We start from the raw sequence: 22,096 nt of genomic DNA, 5'->3' as shown, positions 1-22,096 counted from the left end.
AGTTTGGCCCTTTTGATTTTCTAATTCTAGCTCCTTGCACATTTCATTATAATATTTTGCTTTGTCATTCTGTGCTGCCTTTCAAAGTAGACTTTGAAAATCTTCTCTTATCTCTGTTCTAAGGTGTAGGGGTATGTGTGTGTGTGTGTATGTGTGTGCATGCACATGTGAGAGAGCTTTTGCTGAGTTTTGATGGAAGAGGGTGTCCTATTACACATGAACTAGGTACAAGGATAATGGATAACATCTTAGGTGTTGTTCTTCCAATAGTGATGAGGATGTACTCTCAACACAGTCACCCTCATTTTCCTTGTAGCCCATATGCAAGTGGAGTAAAAATAGGAGTGCCATTTGTGGCCTTGCATTGGGTAGAATCGTGTCTTCCAAGCAGAAACAAAAACCTGACCTTAGATTTCAATGGCTTTTGCTCTAAAACATTGAGCAAACTAATTCATAGGCAGTACTAATAAACCAAGTTGAACTCAAGAGTTTCTCAATTTCTAAGTGTGATCCATTGATTACCTAAGAAAACTGCTTTTTTGCAGGCAATTTTAAAATAGCAAGTTTGTGTAGGCAGTACTAAAAGTATATAAAAATGTTTCTAAGGAGTTATTTTTTAAACTTGAAAGTATTTTAAGTGAATGAAGCTAGTCCCAGAAGACCATATATAGTACGATTTCACTTACAGGAAATGCTCAAAACAGGCAAATCAGTAGAGAGACACATGGCACATCAGTGGTGGCTCAGGGCTACAGGAGTCAGGCTGCTGGGGGGGGGGGGATTTCTATGTAGCATGAGTAAAAAATGTCCTAAAATGTCCTAAAATGTATTGTCTAAATGTAAATGTCCTAAAATGTATGGTCACACAACTGTGTGTATATACTCATAACCACTGAACTGCCCAGTCTGAACCTACTTACAGCTAATCCTCTGGTAAGTTTTTGGAGGCTGTAAATTGCACAAGAGGCGACTGCCCATCTTTCTCCCATGGAGCCACTGTTGGGTTTGAACTATTAGAGAAGCATTGCCTTTGAGTCAGCAGCACAACTGAGTTCCTTGATAGGAGTGAATTGTATGATATTCTGATAGAGATTTATAAAAAAGAAATATTTTCAACTCTTACTTTATATATTTGTGAATGATTTTTTTTTACCCTTTGTCCTAAATGCTTTGACTTTAGAATAGTGCTCCATAAAACTAAGAATACTATATATTCAGAAAAGCTCTTTTGGGCTTTCATTCTTCACTTCCAAATGAATGTATTTCATTACTTCTTTCAGAAGTGACTTATTTGAGATCCATTAACAGCCAAGTTATCTCTGGAGTTTCATCTAAATCTAGCATAGTTGAAGGAAAAAAGGTCAATAGGTAGCAAAATAAAATAATCCTGTGTCATTCATTTATTGAGAAAAGTTTAGCAAGTTGTGTTGTTTACATGGATAAAGAAGAAACAAAAGAAGCTCTGGTTGGTGCAGCACAGTTATAATTCTAGATAAAGGCAGTCAAGGCCAGAGTAGAAATGTACAGACTTCTATGTCCCATGAGTCTGTGCCTGAAGCATGTTAGCCTTAGCCTTGAAGATCAGTGGCTAAGTTCTTCAAAGTTTATTTAACGGTAAAATGAGAATCAATTCTTTCTCTCTCTCTTCTTGTTGTGTACCATCAAATTGGATCTGACTGGCACAGGAGACTGTCCCTCCTTCTCCAGCAGAGAACTGCGTGCCTTTGGGATTGCAGCTCAGCTTCTTGCCACTAGGCCCCCAGAGATCCCAAGAATCATCAATTCTTATGTGACATAACACCCTTTTTCTTTTTTAAATCATTTCTCTAGTTGTGGTAATTAACTCCAGAAGAAAACAGCAGCAGCACAATTTACTAAGCTTTGGATACTCCATGGTCATGAGCCCCGTGGTCGAAGGAGCCCTGGATGTACCATGATTCAGAGAGAAGGCCCAGAGGTAGGACGAGAGGAAAGACAGGAACAGGTACTGCGTCCTCACCTTTACGGTTTCACAGACTCAAAATCTCAAATGGGATCCACAGAGTCTTGACCATAATGAAGTGTATTTAGAGCCATCAAAGGGAAAATAGTCTCTGGTTAGGAACAGTCCGCAGACATCACTAGTTTCACTCTATTTCAACGAGTTTCTTTCTGAATAACCATTAATATTGAGTAAATGTGCTCAAACATAATTTCATAATCCAAGGAATTTTAAAGTACTAAAATATACGAATGATGAGCACAAGTTTTGATAGAGAAGAAAAAGAATTCTAAAAATTTATACATAAAAATAGTGATGGGCAGAAAATCAGAAGAGATACATTCCATGTTTTGAATGGTTCAGCGGGTATATAAAAACTGCATTATCATAAGGGCTGCCAGCCAAGTTCCTATAAAAACATACCCTGTTGGGAGCGTGTGTGTGTGTGTGTGTGGGGGGAACAAAACCAAAAACATATCCTGCAGAGAACCTGCAAGTAAAAACGACGTTAGTGCACCATGAAAATTTTCCTCTTACCTATTTAGTGCAAATGCATTATGAAACTTCACATGGTGATGCGAGGCCAAATCAAAAGTTGGTAACTTTTCTAATGTCTCTACCAGCTTCACAATAGAATCATAATCCTTTGAAACAAGAGAATAATACAGGATTAAACCTCAAGATAAAGTTCTGACAAGAAAATGCTTTCTGACAAGCAGGTATCTATAAAATCTAAGAAATGCTAAAAAGACAAATTGGAATCCATGGAACATTTGGAAGAATCAAGAATACAGAACTGCTTAATAAGTTATTTTTCCTTACAAAGTGGCTGGGAAAAGTTTACATATATTAGTGTAACATGTGTATTCACATATGCATGCATGTATGTATATATGGTGATGGGGGCAATGATGGCAGAACCTGTGCCTTCCACATGGGCAACCTAGTTCCATTCACAGGCAAAGCACCTGGTGCCTGCTGCTGTGACACTGAAAAGGTCTCACTGGAACTTCCAGACTAAGACGAACTCGGAAGAAAGGTTTGGCAATCTATTTCTGGACACCGTCTAAGGAAAGCCTCATGGATCACAATGATCAGACACACAACTTGTCATCCTTCACCCATGGGATAATGCAGGAATAGCAGCATTTGGTTCCCTGTTCATGGAATCACCATATACTGGGGTTGACTACATAGCAGCTAACAACACATGTGTATGTATGTACATGTGTGAAAAGCAAATCTTAGAAAACTTAGAGTTACCAAATACCTGGCCCAAATACTCCAACTACCCATTATGACTATAAAAAGGTATGTCAATGAAAAGGATACAACAGGAGATGTTAAAACATTTTTGCATTACAAGTTGTTAATGCTGTGTACTGTCTAGTGGGAGCTGACCCGTAGCTGACCCTCTGGCAGGTTTTCAGAGGCAGTTAACTGCACGGGTGGAGCCTTATCTTTCTGCTGCAGAGCAGCTGGGAGCCTCAAACCACGTCCTTCGTCCTTCGCGCAGTGCAGCTTCTTTGCCACCAGACCATCAGAACTAGTATACATATTTTAAAATTTCATGCTGGAGTAATCATATATTCTAAATCCTGCCTAGACAGAGCCAGCTTCATCAATTTCAAGAATTACATTTTCAAGAGGTAAAAGATAGGCAAGTTGATAAAATGCCTACTTCTGGCCAACACAAAGCTTTCATTGCTTGAGTGGCAGATGAGCTTGAGGCTAACAGAGGTGGACAGGCTCCCCACAGGGCACTTATGCTGACACCTTCTTCTCCTTGTTCTTTTTGGGAGAAAAGTGAGACTTACTGAAGGAAGCTTTCATAACTGATGATGATTAACTCACATTAGCCTTTGACATTCATCTTAGAACTAAGGGACAGAAAGCTAGGAGTGCCACTTAAAAAAGTATGGAGATACATGAACTCTTTGTCAGCTCACAGGAAGTTCTAAAGTCAACACTTACTCCCACAACACACTATATGGCAGTGACTTGAAGTCTCTCCTCACCTGGATGTCTCTGTAGGAAAGCAAAAGATTTATCACAATATCTGCTGTCAAGACTTCGATATTATCCACTCGCTGCCGGATTCTTGCCAATTCAGCTGCCAATTCTTTACCAGTGTACAAATTACGAGCCTTCCTTATGTCATTCAGTATAGATTCCCGGAAATACTGGCTGGGGAGAAAACCCACAATCAATTAACAGCTGCTTCTAATTAGACAGGATTTCAAGAAAAAAGTAAATTTTATAATGAAATAGGTAACATCTGTAGTGTTAGTGGCTTTCAATTCATTAATATACACAGAATGAATGTTTCATATTACTGGCATTATTAAGACACTTGGGATTATGTGTTTTTCTCTTAATAGCTTTTCTTGTTTCATGAACAATTAAAGGTAGAGATACTCAGCATTTCCAAGAAAGTGCAATTTATCTCTTAAAATGCCAAAATTCTATTTTTCATTGTATTGTTTCCAGTAGAAATTGTTCTACGTAAATTAGATATGCCTGTGCTTTGAAAATGATACAATCTTTACTCTGTGACTCAATATGATCATTTATTAATGGAAGTGATTGTTCTTAACCAAAACACAGTAATGCCCTCGGCAATATTCACAGTTCTCAGCTTCCCACTGAAAGTCCCTGGATAATTACTGAAATGGTATTTCTTTGCCTTCATCGTGTATATTTTAGCCCTACTAACACTATCAAGCAAATAAATTCACATCGGGGGTGAGTATGTAGTAATCAATTTGTTCTCTTTGACACAGAGTAAGTAAGATGGTGTAACCTCTGGGCACACAGGACCTATTTTGCCTTCTTGCAGGGTGCTACGCATTTTCCTTTGATCCCTAGCTATGTACTAGTTATCTAAGTATTATCTGATAAGACATCAAAATACAAACTTCATGACTGTCCTTGGAAACAAGGATAGGGAGACTGACTGCTTCCTTTGGGTGTGCCATCAAAGATCAATCACTGGAAAAGGGGCTCCTGCTCAGGAAAGAGGGGAAGGGAAAAAAAAGAGAGAGAGAGAGAAAGAAGAGAAACTTTGAAGAAGATGAATGAGTGCAGTTACCACAACAGTGAACCCAAACATGACAATAACCATCCAGACGGCAGAGGATTAGGCAATGCTCCCTCCTCTTATAACAAAGATCACCATGGCTCGGCACCAATTCCACGGTAACCAACAACCACAACTTGTCACCAGTTGAGCCTCCTGAAACTTTACCTGGAATTTGCTTGTGCCACCTTCAAAAGTTGGATAAAACGATCCACAAGAGGTAAGCAGATGGGTCCAAGAAGCAACTCGAAGTTGGGCTGCATTAGCTCCGTCAGGCCCTTCATGAAGGTGCTGTCACAGCAGTAGACCTTGTTATGTGGAGTTATCATGTAAGGAACAAAAGTGTAGTTCCCGGTGCACATCTGTGGAGAGAGGCAAACGGGATGGTGAGTGAGCTTGTGGATGCCATGCAGATCGAATTCCACAGCTCATATCAGTGCGCTATCTGCAATACAATTTCTGCATGCAAAGGAAAATATAAGAACCTTACTTCATATTTACGGCTTCTGAAAACAGAAAATCCCTCTAATTCTTTTACTCACACACTTCAAATATTTAAGATGTAGAGATGAAACAAACAAACAAACAAAACAAAACAAAAAACACATGGATCAGCTTCTATACTTCAACCAAATATTTACTGTCTTTGCTAGCCAGTGCTGGTATAACATAAATGTCACAAACGGCTAGCTTTAACAAACAGATTTGTTTTCCCCTCTCTCAGCATTCAAGAAGCTCAAAGTCTGAATTAAGGGTTTGGGGCCTAGGGAACAATTTTCTTCCCCCACTGGCTCTGTAAGAAGGTTTTTATCTCTTCTCAAGCTTCTGCTCTAGGGCAGTAATTTTTGCTGGCTTATGTTTAACCTCTTTCACATTATAAAAGAGATTGATTCAAAATAGACACACCCAATATTAACCTTGTCTATTAATATAACAAAAACAAATCATGTTCAGATGGGATAACAATCACCTTTACAACACATATTTTTCAAGGTCACCACGCAATCCTTATCACCTTTCATGATGTTTGCAGTAGGAAAAAACAAAGTAGTTTAAAACAGTCTTTGAACTTAAGAAGACTCAAGATGCCCGAGAGGCAGGGTATAATGTTTATTATGCAGTTTCTATAAGGCAGGCAACAAGTGAGTGATGTCAGAGCAAGTTGAATTGTTACTTGCTTTATAGTGTTGTTGTTGTTGTTGTTATGTGCCATCAAGTTCCTTGTGACTCAAAGCGACTCTATGTACAACAGCACTGAATCTTGCTCTATCTTAAAACAACTTCATTGTCTCTGACACATCTACGCCCATTACTCCTGTCACTGAGTCAATCCATCTCATCCAGGGTCTTCCTCTCTTGTCCTGTCCCTCCACCCTTCAAGCATGACATCCCTCTGCAAAGACTGGTCCCTCCTTGCAACAGCTAAAATATATACAACACAAGGAAAGAAATATCATTTTCTCTTCCCTCCCTTAGGCTGCTCTTACTCAGTCAATGGCTCTACTTATCTACCAATGACTAAAACCAGAGCCTCAGAAGTTACCCTCGATGCTTCCATTACCTGCAACTCCCATGTCAAAGTCCTAGTGTAGCTGCAAAAGAAATCTATTTTCCCATTTCTGCCCACTGAGTTTACAAGCATTTTAGTCCACTATAACCAGCATACTTGACCTGCATTACTGTAATTCCACTCTTTTTTTTATTTTAATAATTTTAATGAACAGTTACAGAGATTTTGGATTTCCACTTATTCATTGTTGCACTTTTCTCTCTGCCCAGCCCTCCCCCCTGCTGCCCCCTGCCCCAGTTCACTGCTCTCTTTGAAAAGTAAAAGAAAAATTCTTTCTTTGATATACAATCCCCCTGAACCCCTCCCACTGCCCCAAGTACACTCCACTATGCAACCTTAATTGTGGACTCTTATGATAATCATAATACCCTATCATACATCGCTCTTAAATTATTCTCTCCCTCATCTGTTTCAATGCAGTATACATAATTTGTAATTCTACTTTTGCCCTCCAATGTAGTCTCTACCCAATCATCAAAGTGATCTTTTACTAAAACACGTAAGTTCATTTCACTCAGTTGCTTAAAATGCCATTATTTTGGGGTAAGCACACGTCAAGGTAGTTTCATGAGGATCAAGATGATCTCTAACGACAGTCTTGCTCTGTTACTCACTTTATCTCACACCCTCATTTTACTAAGATCTGGGTAAACCACTAGGCTCACTGAAAGTAAGGAGGACTCTAAGTCCTTGCGACAGAAAATTAAAGACGACAGCCTCCAATACTGATTACATCTCAACATCAAGAATACAAACATTCTCACCACCGAGCCAATAGGCAACATCATAGATGGAGAAAAGACTGCAACTGTCAATGATTTCACCTTACTTGGATCCCCAATCAACAATGCTGGCACCAACAGTCATGAAATAAAATATATATGTACTGCACTGGGAAAGTCTGCTTTCGAGGACCTCTTCAAAGTCTTGCAAAGCAATGATGTCAGTCTGAAAACTAAGACACACCTGACTTAGGAGGTCATATTGTTTTCAATCACTTGCTATGTGTCTGAGAGCTGGACAATGAATAAGGATGACAGAAGAAAAACTGATGCCTCTCTTAATGGGAGTGTTGGAAGAAAGAGCTGAATACCCCATGACTAAAAGAACAAACAGATATATTCTGGAGAAGCTGCGGCTAGAAGGCTCTCTGGAGGCAAGAATGATGAGGTTTCATCTCACATACGATGGGCATGTTGCTAGAAGTGGGTATTCCATGGAGAGGGACACCAGGCAAGGAAAGGCAGAGAGAGGGTCAGCAAAGAAAGGAAAGCCCTCAACAGGATGCACTAACACAGTGACCCCAAGAATGGGCTCAAGTCTATCAGAGATGATGAGGATGGCACAGGAGACGACAGGATTCAGATCTGTTGTCGCAGGGTTGCTATGAGGCATATGCAACTTAACAATACATTACAATCACTTTAGCAATATCAAGCAAGGGTACCGAGTGCTAACAAAACTAAAACCAGGAAAAAGAAAGGCGAGACTGGATTGGACACTTCTTAGTAAACAAGTCTGACGAGAACTTGGGGCTTAAGGGGGGAAAAATGAAAAAAACAAAGCTACAGATTTTAATCTATATTCACAGGAATGGAGAATCATGGAAAATCTGAAAGCAAGAAAAAAAAAACAACACCCCAGCATAATCCAATCGTGAATGTTGACAATCTGTGCAGGTAGCAGGATGGACGGAAAGACTCTATGTAACTCACTTCCACGGAGTCAGTACCGACTCCCAGCTGCAGTGGGAACAATTTAAAACATTAAGCAGGTAGCTACAAAGCATGAGCAGATAAGCAGCAAAGCCCATTCAGATGTATGCATTCAGCATTAAAAGGAAGACTCAGAAGGTCCCAGTAGCTAGTTATAATATTGAGAAAGTTAAAGAGTCAAAGTGGCTTTACATTTTAAATCGGGGCTACCTGGAAAGGAATGATTATCAGTAACAAAATTCAGAAAGCAGACCCTGTGGCGTGTGTAGGCAGGAATGCCCTACCTCTAAGAGGGGCTGGGATTGAAGGGAAGCAGGCTTCCAAGGTGAGAATGTCCAAAAGGAAGCACGACATACGGGACTGGAATGCAAACAAGGCTCAAGTCAAAGACACAGGCCTGGGGATTACCTGGGCTGGAATCTACATGGGAATTATGGTGGGATCTAAAGGAATGGGAAAGAGGTCTGACAGATAAAGGAGTGAAGGGTCAAAGAGCAGAGACTATGTGATTCCACCGAGGGGACAGCGCAGTGGTGTGACTTCTCTGGTGAGGGCCTAAGAACACTGAATTTTTCCCTCACCATGAGTGCTTCTGCAGAGATCAAGTCTTGTGATGAAGTTTGCTGAGGAACAGCTGCTACAGCATGGAAGGACTCAAGATAAAGGCTTGGGCCAGAAGGCGAATGGTATCCCCCTGGCCATCAGGGTGACAATAAAGCAGGACACTGACAGGGTAGGGTATGACCCTGACAATGAGCTCTTCAACAAAACAGCAGCCAGCCTGGTGGGGGAAACGGGGCAGGAGGGAGTACATGTAAAGCGCCTCTCAGGATCCTCTCAAGCCCAACTTGTTGTAGCGGAAGTCTGTGGCGATGTTCACCATGCTGACTTCTGGTGGGGAGAAACCAAACAAAGACTTGGAGATCGGCAGTGATAATGAATATTGGGGCCCAAGGCCCCAAAGATTCTGACTGATGAGATGTTGTTCCAAGCCTGTGAGGGGCGAAGACCACACAAGGCTGCTCAACATGGGATCACAAGGAAGTCCAAGCTTGCTCGGCTGGAGGCCCAGGAACTGGCTTTCCTGGCTCATCTCAAAGGCCAGCATCCTGGGACCCCAACCTCACACCAAGATTCCCAAGAAAATGAAAAAGAAAGAAGGGGAAGAGATTATAGCAACAGAAAGGAATAAGGAAGAAGTACACTCAGAGCAGACCGACCAGAGTCTGAAGAAAAGCAAGAAGAGAAAAGAGTGAGAAGACAAGACGGAGGAAACTAGAAAATGAGGAGGAAGAGACTGTCGATACAATTAGGCTTAGAAAATAAAACAACAACAACAACAACAACAAAAAACCAACAACAAACCAACAACCAAAAAACCCCAACTAGGCTTGGAAAATGGAAGAGAAGAAACTAGTCAACTCTTCAGGAAAAGAAAGAAGAAGAGGCAGCAAGCAGCAGGAACAGAAAGGGATGCTTGAGAAGGATGTAAAGAGGCTGCAGGCAGTGCAGGGCCGGGGAAGTGGAGAAGGGAGAATATCCATACAGTGCGGGCAGAAGAAGAGGGGGCAGCATGTGGAGGAGAAGAACCATCTGAACACAAAAGACGAAGAAGATGAGGTGGCTTTTGTAGATGGTGGGACCAGGGAAGCAGCAAGCAGAGCATGAATCGTCCAGAGAGCACAAGGAACAAGAAGAAAAGGCAGCTGCGTCAAGAGGAAGAGGTGGTCCTGGATGTAAAGGATAAGGAGGAGAAAGAAGACTGCAGGTGGCAGGACTGGGGAAATTAAAAGCAGAACACACACTGGCCGGAGCAGCAGAGAGAAGAGGAAGCAAAGAAATTCAGAGGAGGAAAGAACCAGAGTCAACACTGCCCAGAGAATTAAAAAGAAGAATCACAAGAAAGATTAAAGGCTGGTCAAAGTGGGCTCCAAATGACTCCTTTCTAGGAATCAGAGCCACAGAAACATGAGTCAATTCAGGTCCTGCACCCCCTTCAGTGGAGGGCACTGGGCTCTGGATTAGCTATCTGCTGGGTCAGAGTGGTACCGCCATGCCTGAGTGGAGGGAGCAAGTGTGGGTTCCTTCAGTTTCAAGATCATGAACTCAGGTAGGAGACTGGCAGCTAAAAGTAAAACCCAAGTATTATAATGAAATGTACAAAGTTAAAAAATAAAAAAGGAAGAATACACTTGGAATCTCTCAAGCTGAAAGAACTGAAGGAAAACTGAAGCCTAGAGTTGCAATAGTGAAGGAGCCTATGGGCAAAATCTTCAATGATGCAGGAAACATCAAAAGAAGATGGAAGGAATATACATTCCTTGTTCCAAAAATTACTGGTCAACACAGAACCACCTCTGGAAGTAGCATATAATCAAAAAGCAACGGTAATGAAAGGAGTTGCTTCAACTGCACCAAAAACACTGGCAAAAAAAAAGGCCATGAAAATAGACAGAATAACAAGTGATGTGTTTCAACAAACAGATGCAGGAATTCCTAGAAAATGCCTTATCAGTCTCTCTTGCCTGTTGTTTCTCTCTGAGAGACGTCAGCATATCCTCAATGCTCTCAGCCTCCAGCCACTCGCTGACCCATTTCCAGAGGGAGGAAACAGACACCTTTGAAGGGGCAAGGGGCATCCCTGCCTCCGTTCTGGCCGAATGCCAACACAGATGCTTTCGGTTTGGTCAGATCCCTTTATTTTTTTTTTTTTTTAAGTCAATAGTTTCTCTTTTTCCCCTCCCTTTTTTCTTTCTTTGTTTTATATTTGTTTGCTTAAGATTTCATATACATTGTGGAGATACCTTTATTTTTAAAAAAGAGAGGCTGGGAAATACAACACTTATTTAAATGTTCTGGTTTTTCAATAAAAGCATACACAGTATTTAAAAAAAAAAAAGAGGAGTAGATTGTGCACTAGAATGTGACCGGTGAAAATTCACGATTTATCACCACCACAGGGAGTTTGTGGCAGGTGCTTGGCTACTGACTGATAGGTTGACAGTTCCAGTCCACCCAAGTGATTTAATTCTGAAAAATCAGCAAATTAAAACCCTGTGGAGCACAGTATTCCTCTCATACACATGGAAAGCTCATGAATCAGAACCTGGAAAAAGAATGGGGAGGAAAAAAAAAGGAGAAGCCCAAGGAGATTAAGCTATTGGTCTCAAGCCATATCAGCTTAATGGAGAACAATACATAGCTCCTCCTACACTTAGAACCACGAGTAAGGGCAAACATTTGTTCACTATCTACATGGTCCAAGGGGTAAGTGAGTAACCACTTAGAGGCAGGTGCTATGATCTGCAGTTTACAGTGGAGGAAACTGTAAGGTGTGGGAAGTCACATAGCTCATCTGTAAAGTGTCTGGGATTCCAGATTCTCTCTAGAGGGCATGTCATTACTCTATGAGGTTCCCTTCCCCCATAACCCTGCAGCAGCCAAGCTCACTGCTTCAGAGCAAACAGATAAGCACTGTCACACCTCTTACTGGCAGACTTAATTATTTACAAACACACTATACATCGAGGCATTTGTCAGTCAGTGTGACAGAAACAGGACCTAACTTGCAGTTAAATAATGAGAAGAGTTTAGAGTCAGAGGTCTGATTTTTAAGTCAAGGGGCATTAATCAATAATGGTTCTCTTCCAAGTACTCTTTAATGGTGCAATAACTGGAAGATGAGTCAGGAAGAGAGAAAATGAGTATGTTCTGTTTTCAAAATAGTAATAAGTTCAGGTTGCCCAGCCACCTAATTCAATCCTTTTGCCCAAGGCATGGTCTAAGAAGAAAGGAAGATTGCTTTCCAAAGTTTATAGAGCTTAAATGGTGACTGGGTTATTAAAAGACAGAAAAATGTTCCTGTTTTAGTTAAACACTATAACTCAAAATTACTAATGAAAAGACTCTGAACCCTCTAAGTTATAAGAATGTATTAGATGGAAAGCCCATAAACCAGAGGTACTACTCCAGTTTCAGAAGATTGGTCTGCTGGTGCTGGAGAAAGCGGTGTATCCTCAGAGGCCTCAACACCGTGTGCACTGCTCTCTACAACATGGGAAATAACAACACATTATTACTAAAATATTGGCCACTGGGGAACAAGGCATCTGTGTCAAACGAATTCTAAGAGAGGATGACTAGCAGATGCCTGGGTGTGCACCGAGCAGAGAGGGAACAGAAAGAAAAAAGTTAAGAGTCACGCAGGAAAGCAGAAACAGCAGAGGACTCAGAATTCTCAGCCTCCCTGGCATGAGCCCTAGAATCCTCATTGAAAAGATGGAAGACCTCCTGAGTCCCTGGCCTCACTGTACTTCCCTGTATTCTCTTTCCTACATTCTTGAGGGAGCAGCTTTTTTTAAAAAAAAAAATTTCTAATTACTGCCAGTTGCCTTCAAGTAAATTCTGACTCACTGTGAACTCATGTGTGCTGGAAGAGAACCGAGTTACCTAGGGTTTCTAAGGGCTGATCTTCTGCAAGTAGATCACTAGGCTCCTCTAGGCAGACTATACCCTCCAAACATTTACTTCTAAGCTGGGCACATTAACCATTCCTACCACCCATGGACTCTACCTGTCTTATCAGAAAAGAAGGAGAGGCCAATAAGCTGCACAGGCCATGGACAAGAACAAACATGGCAAGCTAAAAAGGCAAGCCCAGCAGACACTGTGAAGAAAGTGGGAGGGGTGGTATTAGCAGTACTGTGCATTTTAAAAAGACATTACTGCTAAAAAAAAAGAAGAAAAGAAAGAAGGAACAAAAGAAAAAAAAATTTAAAAAAAAAATAAAACAAGTAACATGGGAACCTTTATCTCCCAAGTTGGCCAACCTATAACTTGTTGTTGTTATGTGCCATCGAGTCGCTTGCGACTCATAGTGACCCTATGTACAAGAGCCCTAAACGCTGTTCTATACTGTGTCAACTTTGCCATCTCAAACACACTCATTCCCACCACTCCACTCACAGAATCTATCCATCTCATCGAGCGTCTTCCTCTCCTGTGCCGTCCTTCCACTCTCCCAAAAGTGATGTCCCTCTCCAAGGACCAGTCCCTCCTTGCAACATGCCCAAAGTATGTCAGACGAAGCTTCAGAATCCTTGACCAAGGATCAGTCTGGCTTCACCCTCTCCAGGACAAACCCATTTGTTCTCCTAGCAGTCCATGGTATATTCAACATTCTTTCCAGCACCACAGCTCAAAGGCATTAATTCTCTTTCTATCATCCCTATTCACTGTCCAACTCTCCAATGCATATAACTTAGAAATGTTATTAATGCAAACTGTACCCAGTGCTTCTGGACAGAACTGTGAAATTAAAGTAAAACTCCAATCCTATGACAAGCAAGCATGTTATCAACAGCAAGCAGCCACCTTTTGTTATTAAGGTATTATCTCTAGAATGACAGAAGTCTAGGGGTCTAGTCTGTAGCAAATTGGCTGCTATCCTAAAGGCCATGCCTCTCTGGCAATCTGAATCCTCCAGCAGCTCCATTTATGGCTTTGCAAACCCAATGGAAGGTCAGATAGGAGTTGATGGCAAGGAGTTGATCTGAGTTGATTTCTAGAATGTGTAAGCAAACTTCTTGAAAGAAAAAGAACACATGTCCTTAAATTTCAAAACAGGATGTAGTCATAAAACTGATCTCTCTGACTTCTCTGACTTCAGACACCAGAAGTTCAAACTCTAGTAATTGATTACCTAACTAGCTCTGGTGGCCTTCTAGGTAAGGATCTGTGCTGCAAACCCAAAGTTGGGCAGTTAGAATCTATCAGCTGCTCTGCAAGAGAAAGATTGCTAATCTCCCAATTGATTTACAGCCTCTGAAAATCTGCTGGAGGGTCAGTTATTAGTCAGTTCCAACTCAACAATAATGAGTGAGTGAGTTTTAAAAAAATGCTGAGTCTGTTTTCCAATTTATAAGAACTACATAAAAAGTTAATCTGTGTCTCTCAGGCCTGTCTTTAACTGGATTTGGACAAACATTCTTGTAGGTTGTATAACCCTGGTCTGTTCACTTGCTGTACAGAGGTAACTCGTGGTTGCTGTGAAGCTGAACACTGTGACACTGATGTGTCAAATGTGATAATGGTTACCCATGGTGGACAATATTTGGTGGAGCTTCCTGATTAAAACAAGTTTGGAAGCAGGAGTGGCATCCACTTCCAAAATAGCTTGCTCCAGAAACCCTATGAACCTGGAGAAAGGATGAAAATTATACAAGTGTTCAGGTCTTTCATTCACACAGTCTTTATGAGTTGTCTATGACTTGAAAGCACTTAACAATAACATAAAAATTAATGAAGTGTGTGTGGATAGGAATCAAGCTTCAGAGCAGCAACACTTTCAGTGTTCAAACAAATTTAAATATATGCTCAAAATAGTCAATTCTTTATAAGGTCCTTCTATCAAGCTACTTGTCCCATGTCAGAACTATCACTGGATCACTGGCATGGCTAGCTTCTTTCTATAACAGATCTCAGGTAAATGCTGCCGATACCATTTGCTGTTGAAACAATTCCAACTCATGGTGACCTAAAGTGTATCAGGGTAGGACTGTGTACCACAGGGTTTTCAACTGCTCGACCTTTCTTCCAAAGTACCTCAGGGTCGATTTCAACCTCTAACCTTTCATTCAGCAGCCAAGTATATTAATCATTTGCATTACCCAGGGATGTTTTGGTAACATAGGATGTTACGTGTTGGGTTGCTAACAGAGAAGTAAGTGAATCCACCAGCCACTGCACCTCCCATATTCAGATTCACAGTCTCAGAAAACCAGTGGAGAGTTGTCATGGGTTGGAAGTGACTCCATGGCAGAGAGTGGGGAGGCCCAGGGAAGTTCTACACGCTACCTCTTTTAAAAGGTTGTCTGTGACTATCTAGCGATGGTCATCCACGCACATGACTCTGTGTTAGTTTTCTTATGTGTTAGTATCCTGAGCTTCTCCTCCAACTAGACTGTTGCACTACTTCTCATTTGCTAACTCATGGAACAATTATAAATACGGTTGCTTCCACTTACAATGTCCAAATCAAATGGAACTGGGCGTCCCCAGTGGCACCAAGCCCAAACAAAGACTGGCATCAAGGACACGCTCAATCAATATTTGCCTAATAAAATTTGTTTCCCTGAACTGAAGCATGAAGCGGTAATTGCTTGCTCATTTCCTGTTGAGATGTGAAAGGATAAGCATTTACAATGGCGATATTATTTATGCTGCAATGAATCTCTGTCCTGGTGAAGTCATAAGCACAAATGTTTTAATTTTGAGCTGAAGGGAAAATTACTCTTTATATTTTTAATCTCATCATCAAAACTGAACAATGTGCAAATTTTCACGTAGTATATTACTCTCACTCTAGGGTGCGGATAAACATTCTGAAAGGTTTTTAAATACTGGCTTACTTTCTAAAATGAAAAATAAAACTATTGGCTTAATAATGCCATTTCCACTGTGAGTGAATATTTTTCTTCACAGAGCATGTAAAAACTTTATAGCTATTTCTTGTTTTTTTACCTTCAATTTAATTTTGGGTAAGGGAAGAATTCTGTAGGGTGATAGTAAAAGCAAACTAGAATATTTTTTTTAAAAAAAAACCTCACCTAGGGTTGAAGGGATTAGGATAGATCCAGTAGAGATCTCAAAAGACTAGGTAATAAAATAAAAAAAAAAAAGACTAGGTAATAGTGGACAAAGATCAATAGTGATTCATTTTGTACAATACAGTGTATGGGAATGATCATATGAAATACAATATGAATGAGGAAATATGTAAAACACAATCTATATGAATGAAACACAATATATACAAAGTTTGTATATAAACCAATGTTGTTGTTATGTGCCATCGAGTCGCTTGCGACTCATAGCGACCCTATGTACAACAGCCCTAAACTCTGCTCTGTCCTTTGCCAGTCGCACCATCTCCAACACACCCATCCCGATTACCACAACCACTGAATCAATCCACCTCATAGGGGGCCTTCCCCTTCTGTGCTGTCCATCCACCCTACCAAGCATGATGTCCTTCTCCAAGGACCTGTCCCTCCTTGCAACATGACCAAAGTATGTCAGATGGAGCCTTAGAATCCTTGCCTCCAAGGAGCAGCCCGGTTTGACCCTTTCCAGGATGAATCTGTTTGTTTTCCTAACAGTACCCTCAATACTCTTCTCCAGCACCACAGCTCAAAAGCATCATTTCTCCTTCTATCCTCCCTAGTCCTGTCCAACTCTCTGATGCATAACAAGTGATAGCAAAGACCATGGCCTGTATCAGGTGCACCTTAGTCTCCAAAGAGACACCACTGCTCTTCAGTACTTTGGAGAGGTCCCTAACAGCAGACTTTCCCATGGCAATATGTCTTCTAATTTCCTGACTGCTGGTGCCAAGAGTGTTGACTGTGGAGCCAAGCAAACTGAAGCTGTGAACAATTTCAATCTCTTCACCATCTATCCTAATTCTGCCAATTGGCATAAACCAATATAAAACTTAAAAAAGGAAACGATTTTGTTTGGACAGAAAAAAAAGAAAAAAATTCTCAAACTTAATTCCTTTGAGTCTACTCCAACTCACAGGAACCCTCCACCGGGTTTCCAAGGTTGGAAACCTCAGTGGGAGAAGATGTTTATATCTTCCTTCTGAGGAGCCACTGGTGGATTGGAACTACCTCTTTCTCTCACTTTCGCTCTCATATACATCTCTATAAATGAATACACATGTCTGTAAATATGTGTATGTGGTATCATATACCTTGGTCTTTCTAGCTATTATGTTAGCCCCTGTTTGGGGGTATGGTATCTAGCTACATTAACTGCAGATGCATGGTCTTGCAAATCATCAACTGCTTTGGGACCAATATAAGAGAGCACGCTTTCTACACTGTGGGGGACGGCAGCAGCTGTAGTGAAGAGAGGGTGAAGGGACTGTGGCACTGCTGTGATGAGATTTTGGCAAGGTATAACCAGAGGAGTACTGGAGATAGACCCCAGTTAAAGGTTTTGCTTGCTGGATGACTGAAGGTAAATCTGGCTTGTAACGGCTCTAAAATAGGGTTTGCCGGATGACTGAGGAAACCAGAGGTTTATTTAGGCTGCTGAACTGAACCTGGACTTTCATTAATTGAGATCATGTCTTCTTGTTAAGCTGGCTTGGCAGCAGTGCACTAAACCTAGGCTTGAATTATGTGGTACTTTTTGTCTCCTGCCTATTTCCCAATCCATTTCTCTAATAACCTTACAACTTTGAATAAAATCTGAGTCAAGTTGCAATGAACACTGGCCCCAAGGATTGGTAGAAATAGGTGCAAGAGCATGTAGGGTGGTTTATGTCTGGTGCTATGGATATAACTGATGGAGACAGCTCCCCTTTATGAAGTGGACAGAAGTCAGACTCAGCAACATTCATGTTGTATCTGCTCCTTATACAGTATGTAAAATGGGCATACTTATTGTTACATACTTATACAATATGTAACTCCTATCATCTATATGATCAGATGTATATACATATGCATCTCATATTATCTATAACTTTACAAACTTGAATATGGATTTTTAGTCTAAAACATATTAGAAAAACAAACAAACATGGATTGATATCACCTCTCATTATTCCAACAGTGTCACTATAATGGAATATTTAAACAACAAAAAAAAACAACCCATTTATATCACTATGTCATAAACTCCAATAATTACAAAGAAAAGAATAATCTGTAAAGAGCAACAAAAATACAGATTAGTTGATGTAAAAAAAAAAACAGCTGAAAAATTTCTGGAAAGTTTAATACTCACTGTATTCTTTTGGCAAATGAGTTCCTGAAAAATAGAAAGAAAAAAAAGGCAAAAGTTAATATAAAGCCAATCCAACCAAATAACCATTAAGAAATTATTGTATGCAGAAAATCTTTCACTTTAACAATTTTTTCAGCAATTTGAAAGGTCAGTATTTACTATAATTTGTTGCATGAGTAGTCTACAATCTACTATGAAAACACAAGTATTATGGTTTAAGGAAAAGTGAGTCATTTTTGGACAGTTTTTCTCTTCCATAAAATTCAAACTGAATAAAGATCATTTCTGCTAAATATTTATAGTGCTTAATTAGCTGATCAGCAATGATACCTTTGGGAAGATGTTAAAATAAGCTTTCTTTCTTTCTTTAAGCACAATTTCACTCATTCTCTGTGAAGTGTTAACTGTTAAAGCCTGTTATGTGAACCCACTAGCCACTCTTTGAAAGAGAGAGGACACATTTCCTCCAGTAAAGACTTCCAGACTCAGAAACCTGGCAGAGGGCTACCAGGAACCAGAACTGGCTCTACGGCAGTGATACTGTGGTTGTTGTTAGGTGCCATGGGGTCACAACCGTTTCCTAACCCAGACCATCCTCACAGTCTTTGACACTGTAATATTCTACAGGGCTGTGAATGAAGGATAGTGGCCACTTACCAGAGTGGGTAAACTCACATAGATCTGGCAATAAGTTCTTGTTAGTGCTACCAAGTCAACTTCAACTTCTAGCAATTCTATAAATAGATCTGAATCTTGCCCTATCCTGTGCTAGCCTCAAGATCTCTGATATGCTTGAGCCCACTGTTACAGTTACTGTGTCAATCCTTCTTGTTGAAGGTCTTTTTCTCCGTCTCTATTTATAAATAATAAACAGTCGTAAGTATAATTTATGAAAGCACTCTGGTGGCCTAGCAGGTAAGAAGATGTGCTACCTATCCAAATGCATGTGGATCGAATTTACCAATTGCTCCAAGGGAAAAAAATGAGCAATCTCCTCTCGTGTCATTAACTGCCTCTGAAAACCCGCAGCAGCGCCACTTATGGGTTGGTTTCCACTCTCGACAGTACACAACAACAACAACAACAGCAACAAACACTATCACTGGGAGCGAAAGAAGATAGGTCATTTGGGGAGATGTAAAAGGAAGGATATAGAAGAAAGAAAGGATTAAAGAAGTATTTAATTTGTACTAAACTCACTGACAGTTGTAGTTTACTTGGTTCCACAGTCAACACTCTTGGTAATAGCAGCCAGGAAATCAGGAGATGACTTGCATTGGGAAAGTCAGCTGTGAGGGACCTCTCAAGAGTACTGAAGAGCAAAGACGTCAGGCTGGAGACTAAGGTACACCTAACCCAGGCTATAGTTTTCGCAATTATGTGCTTTGCATCAGAGAGTTGGAAAGTGAATAGGGATGATAGAAAGAGAATTAATGCCTTTGAGCTGTGGTGCTGGAGAAGAGTGTTGAACATACCATGGACTGCTAGGAGAACAAACAGGTTTGTCCTGGAGAGGGTGAAGCCAGAATGCTCCTTGGAGTCAAGGATTCTGAAGCTTCGTCTGACATACTTTGGGCATGTTGCAAGGAGGGACTGGTCCTTGGAGAGGAACATCATGTTTGGGAGAGTGGAGGGGCGGTGCAGGAGAGGAAGACCCTCAAAAAGATGGATTGATTCTGTGAGTGGAGTGGTGAGGATGAGCGTGTTTGAGATGGCGAAGTTGGCACAGGATAGAACGGCGTTTAGGACTCTTGTACATAGGGTCGCTATGAGTTGAAAGCGACTCGATGGCACATAACAACAATAACAAACTCACTGACAAAAATTCTCACAACTGGACTGATGAGCAGCGTCATGATAGATAGAGCAAAGATTGAAATTGTCAACAATTTCTTACTTGGATCCACAGTCAATACACTTGGTACCAGCAGTCATGAGTTAAGACAGCATACTGTATTAGGAAAGTCTGCTGTCAAGAACATCCTCAAATTACTAAGGGGTAAATTTAAAGACTAAAGTGCACCTGATTCAGGCCATGGTCATTTCCATCACTTGCTATGCATTTGAGAGCCAGATAATGAATAAGGATGATAGAAAAAGAACTGATGCCTTTGAACTGGGTGACGGAGAAGACTGAATATCCCATGGACTGTGAAAAGAACAAACAGATCTTGCAGAAGGTGCAGCCATAGTCCTTCATGGAGGCAAGGATAGCAAAGCTTTGTCTCACATCCTTTAAGTATATTGCTGGGAGAGGCTATTTCGTGAAGAGAGAATTATTCTAGAAATGTTGGAGGGTCAGCGAAGGAGAGGAAGATCCTCAATGAGATGGACTGACACAGTGACTGTAGCAACGAGTTCAAGTATGTCAGTGATGATGAGGCTGTCAGGGTAGGACAGGATTCAGATCCATTGCTCACAGGGTCACTCTGAGCTGTACTTGACTTGATGGCACCTAACAACAACAAACTCAGTGAAAAGTTCAGGTGGCTTAGTGATAAAAAGTTATGCTGCTAATCCAAAGGCAAATGGTTCAAATGCACCAGCTGCTCTGAGGGATAAAGATGGAAAATCTCCTCCCATCTGATTTCCTGCTTCTGGAAACCTGTTGAAGGGTGAACTGTGAGTCAGTTCCAACTCACTGGTACATAAATATATCAATCTCACTGAAGAGAAAAAAAAAGGAGGACCTCCTAGATGTATACCCATGTGGTTGCTATATTTCACACTGTATTGGGAAATGTCATATAAAGTGCCTATAAATGAAAACACAAAACTGCATAAACTCCAGTGTATTACCCCACTACAACTTAGACACTTGTCTGTAGTCTTTAGGAAGCTCTGAATGAGCACATACTTTGGCTATATATGAAATCTTTAAAAAATTGTGTTTTTTTTGTCACTACATGCAGATAAGTCATATTCGACTTGACCATGCTTAATCACTGCTAAATAAGATTAATGCTGTCATATCTGGAGGAACATTCTTCCATTCTGTACATCACTCTTTGTCAATGTGCTATATGAGGTAACCGGGGTTTGCTATGATGCTGAACCTTGTGCCATGGGGATATCAATTACCATAACGGTTTCCCCATTGTGAACGGTGTTTGCTGGAGCTCCCAGTTGTAAAACAGGTTGGGAAGCAGGAATGGCATCCACTTCCTAAACCACATGCCTCTGGAAACTCTATGAACTCAGAGAAACACGATAGCTATGGAAAGGCATCAGGTTTTATGTTCATAGAGTTGCTATGAGTCGACCTAGACTTAGCGGCAAACAATCAACAACAACATGAAGATGACATGACAGTGTACACAGAAAACCTCAAAGACTCAACAAAAAAAAATCTGTTAGAGCTCACTGAAAAATTTGGTAGAGTGGCAGGATACAAGGTCAATATAAAAAAGTCAGTGGGATTCTTCTACAGTAACAAAGCAAACACAGATAAGGAAACTAAGAAAGCAATACCATTTACTATAGTCAACCACAGTGAGATACTTAGAAATAAACCTAACTAGAAACACAAAAGACTTTTACAAAAAACTTACAGAACATTTCTGCAAGACACAGTAAAAAATGTAAATAAATGAAAAAATGTGCCCTGTTCATGGATAGAATCAATACAGTAAAAATGACAATCCTACCAAAAACAATCTATATGTTTAATGTAATCCCACTAAAGATACCATATTCATTTTTCAAAGAGATATAAAAGGTAATTAACAAGTTTATTTGGAGATCAAAGAGATCTCAAATAAGCAAAGCACTTCTTAAAAACAAGAATGAAGTGGATGGCATAGCACTTCCTGATCTCGAAACTGCTACACAGCTGTATTAACCAAAAACAGCATGGTACTGGTACAATGACAAGCACATAGGCCAATGAAATAGAATCAAGAATCCAGAAATTAATCCATCTATCTATGGTCAACTGATATTCAACAAGGAAA

General features: G+C 40.6%; 1 protein-coding gene across 1 annotated transcript in view; it reads right to left on the bottom strand.

Moving 5' to 3' along the window:
* Nucleotides 1–22,096, bottom strand: part of MAP3K5 (mitogen-activated protein kinase kinase kinase 5) — a 348,691-nt gene that overhangs the window by 191,992 nt on the left and 134,603 nt on the right. Inside the window, exons 3-6 of the mRNA XM_006884955.1 lie at nt 18,144–18,167; nt 5,229–5,422; nt 4,000–4,168; nt 2,519–2,625 (exon numbers count right to left, since the gene is read on the bottom strand). Coding sequence (XP_006885017.1) covers nt 2,519–2,625; nt 4,000–4,168; nt 5,229–5,422; nt 18,144–18,167 — 494 coding nt within the window. The remainder of the gene's footprint in view (nt 1–2,518; nt 2,626–3,999; nt 4,169–5,228; nt 5,423–18,143; nt 18,168–22,096) is intronic.

This window comes from Elephantulus edwardii, unplaced genomic scaffold (assembly GCF_000299155.1).
Source record: "Elephantulus edwardii isolate Elephantulus edwardi_28Jun2011 unplaced genomic scaffold, EleEdw1.0 scaffold00039, whole genome shotgun sequence".
NCBI lineage: Eukaryota > Metazoa > Chordata > Mammalia > Macroscelidea > Macroscelididae > Elephantulus > Elephantulus edwardii.
This window is presented reverse-complemented; position numbering and strand designations above follow the sequence as displayed.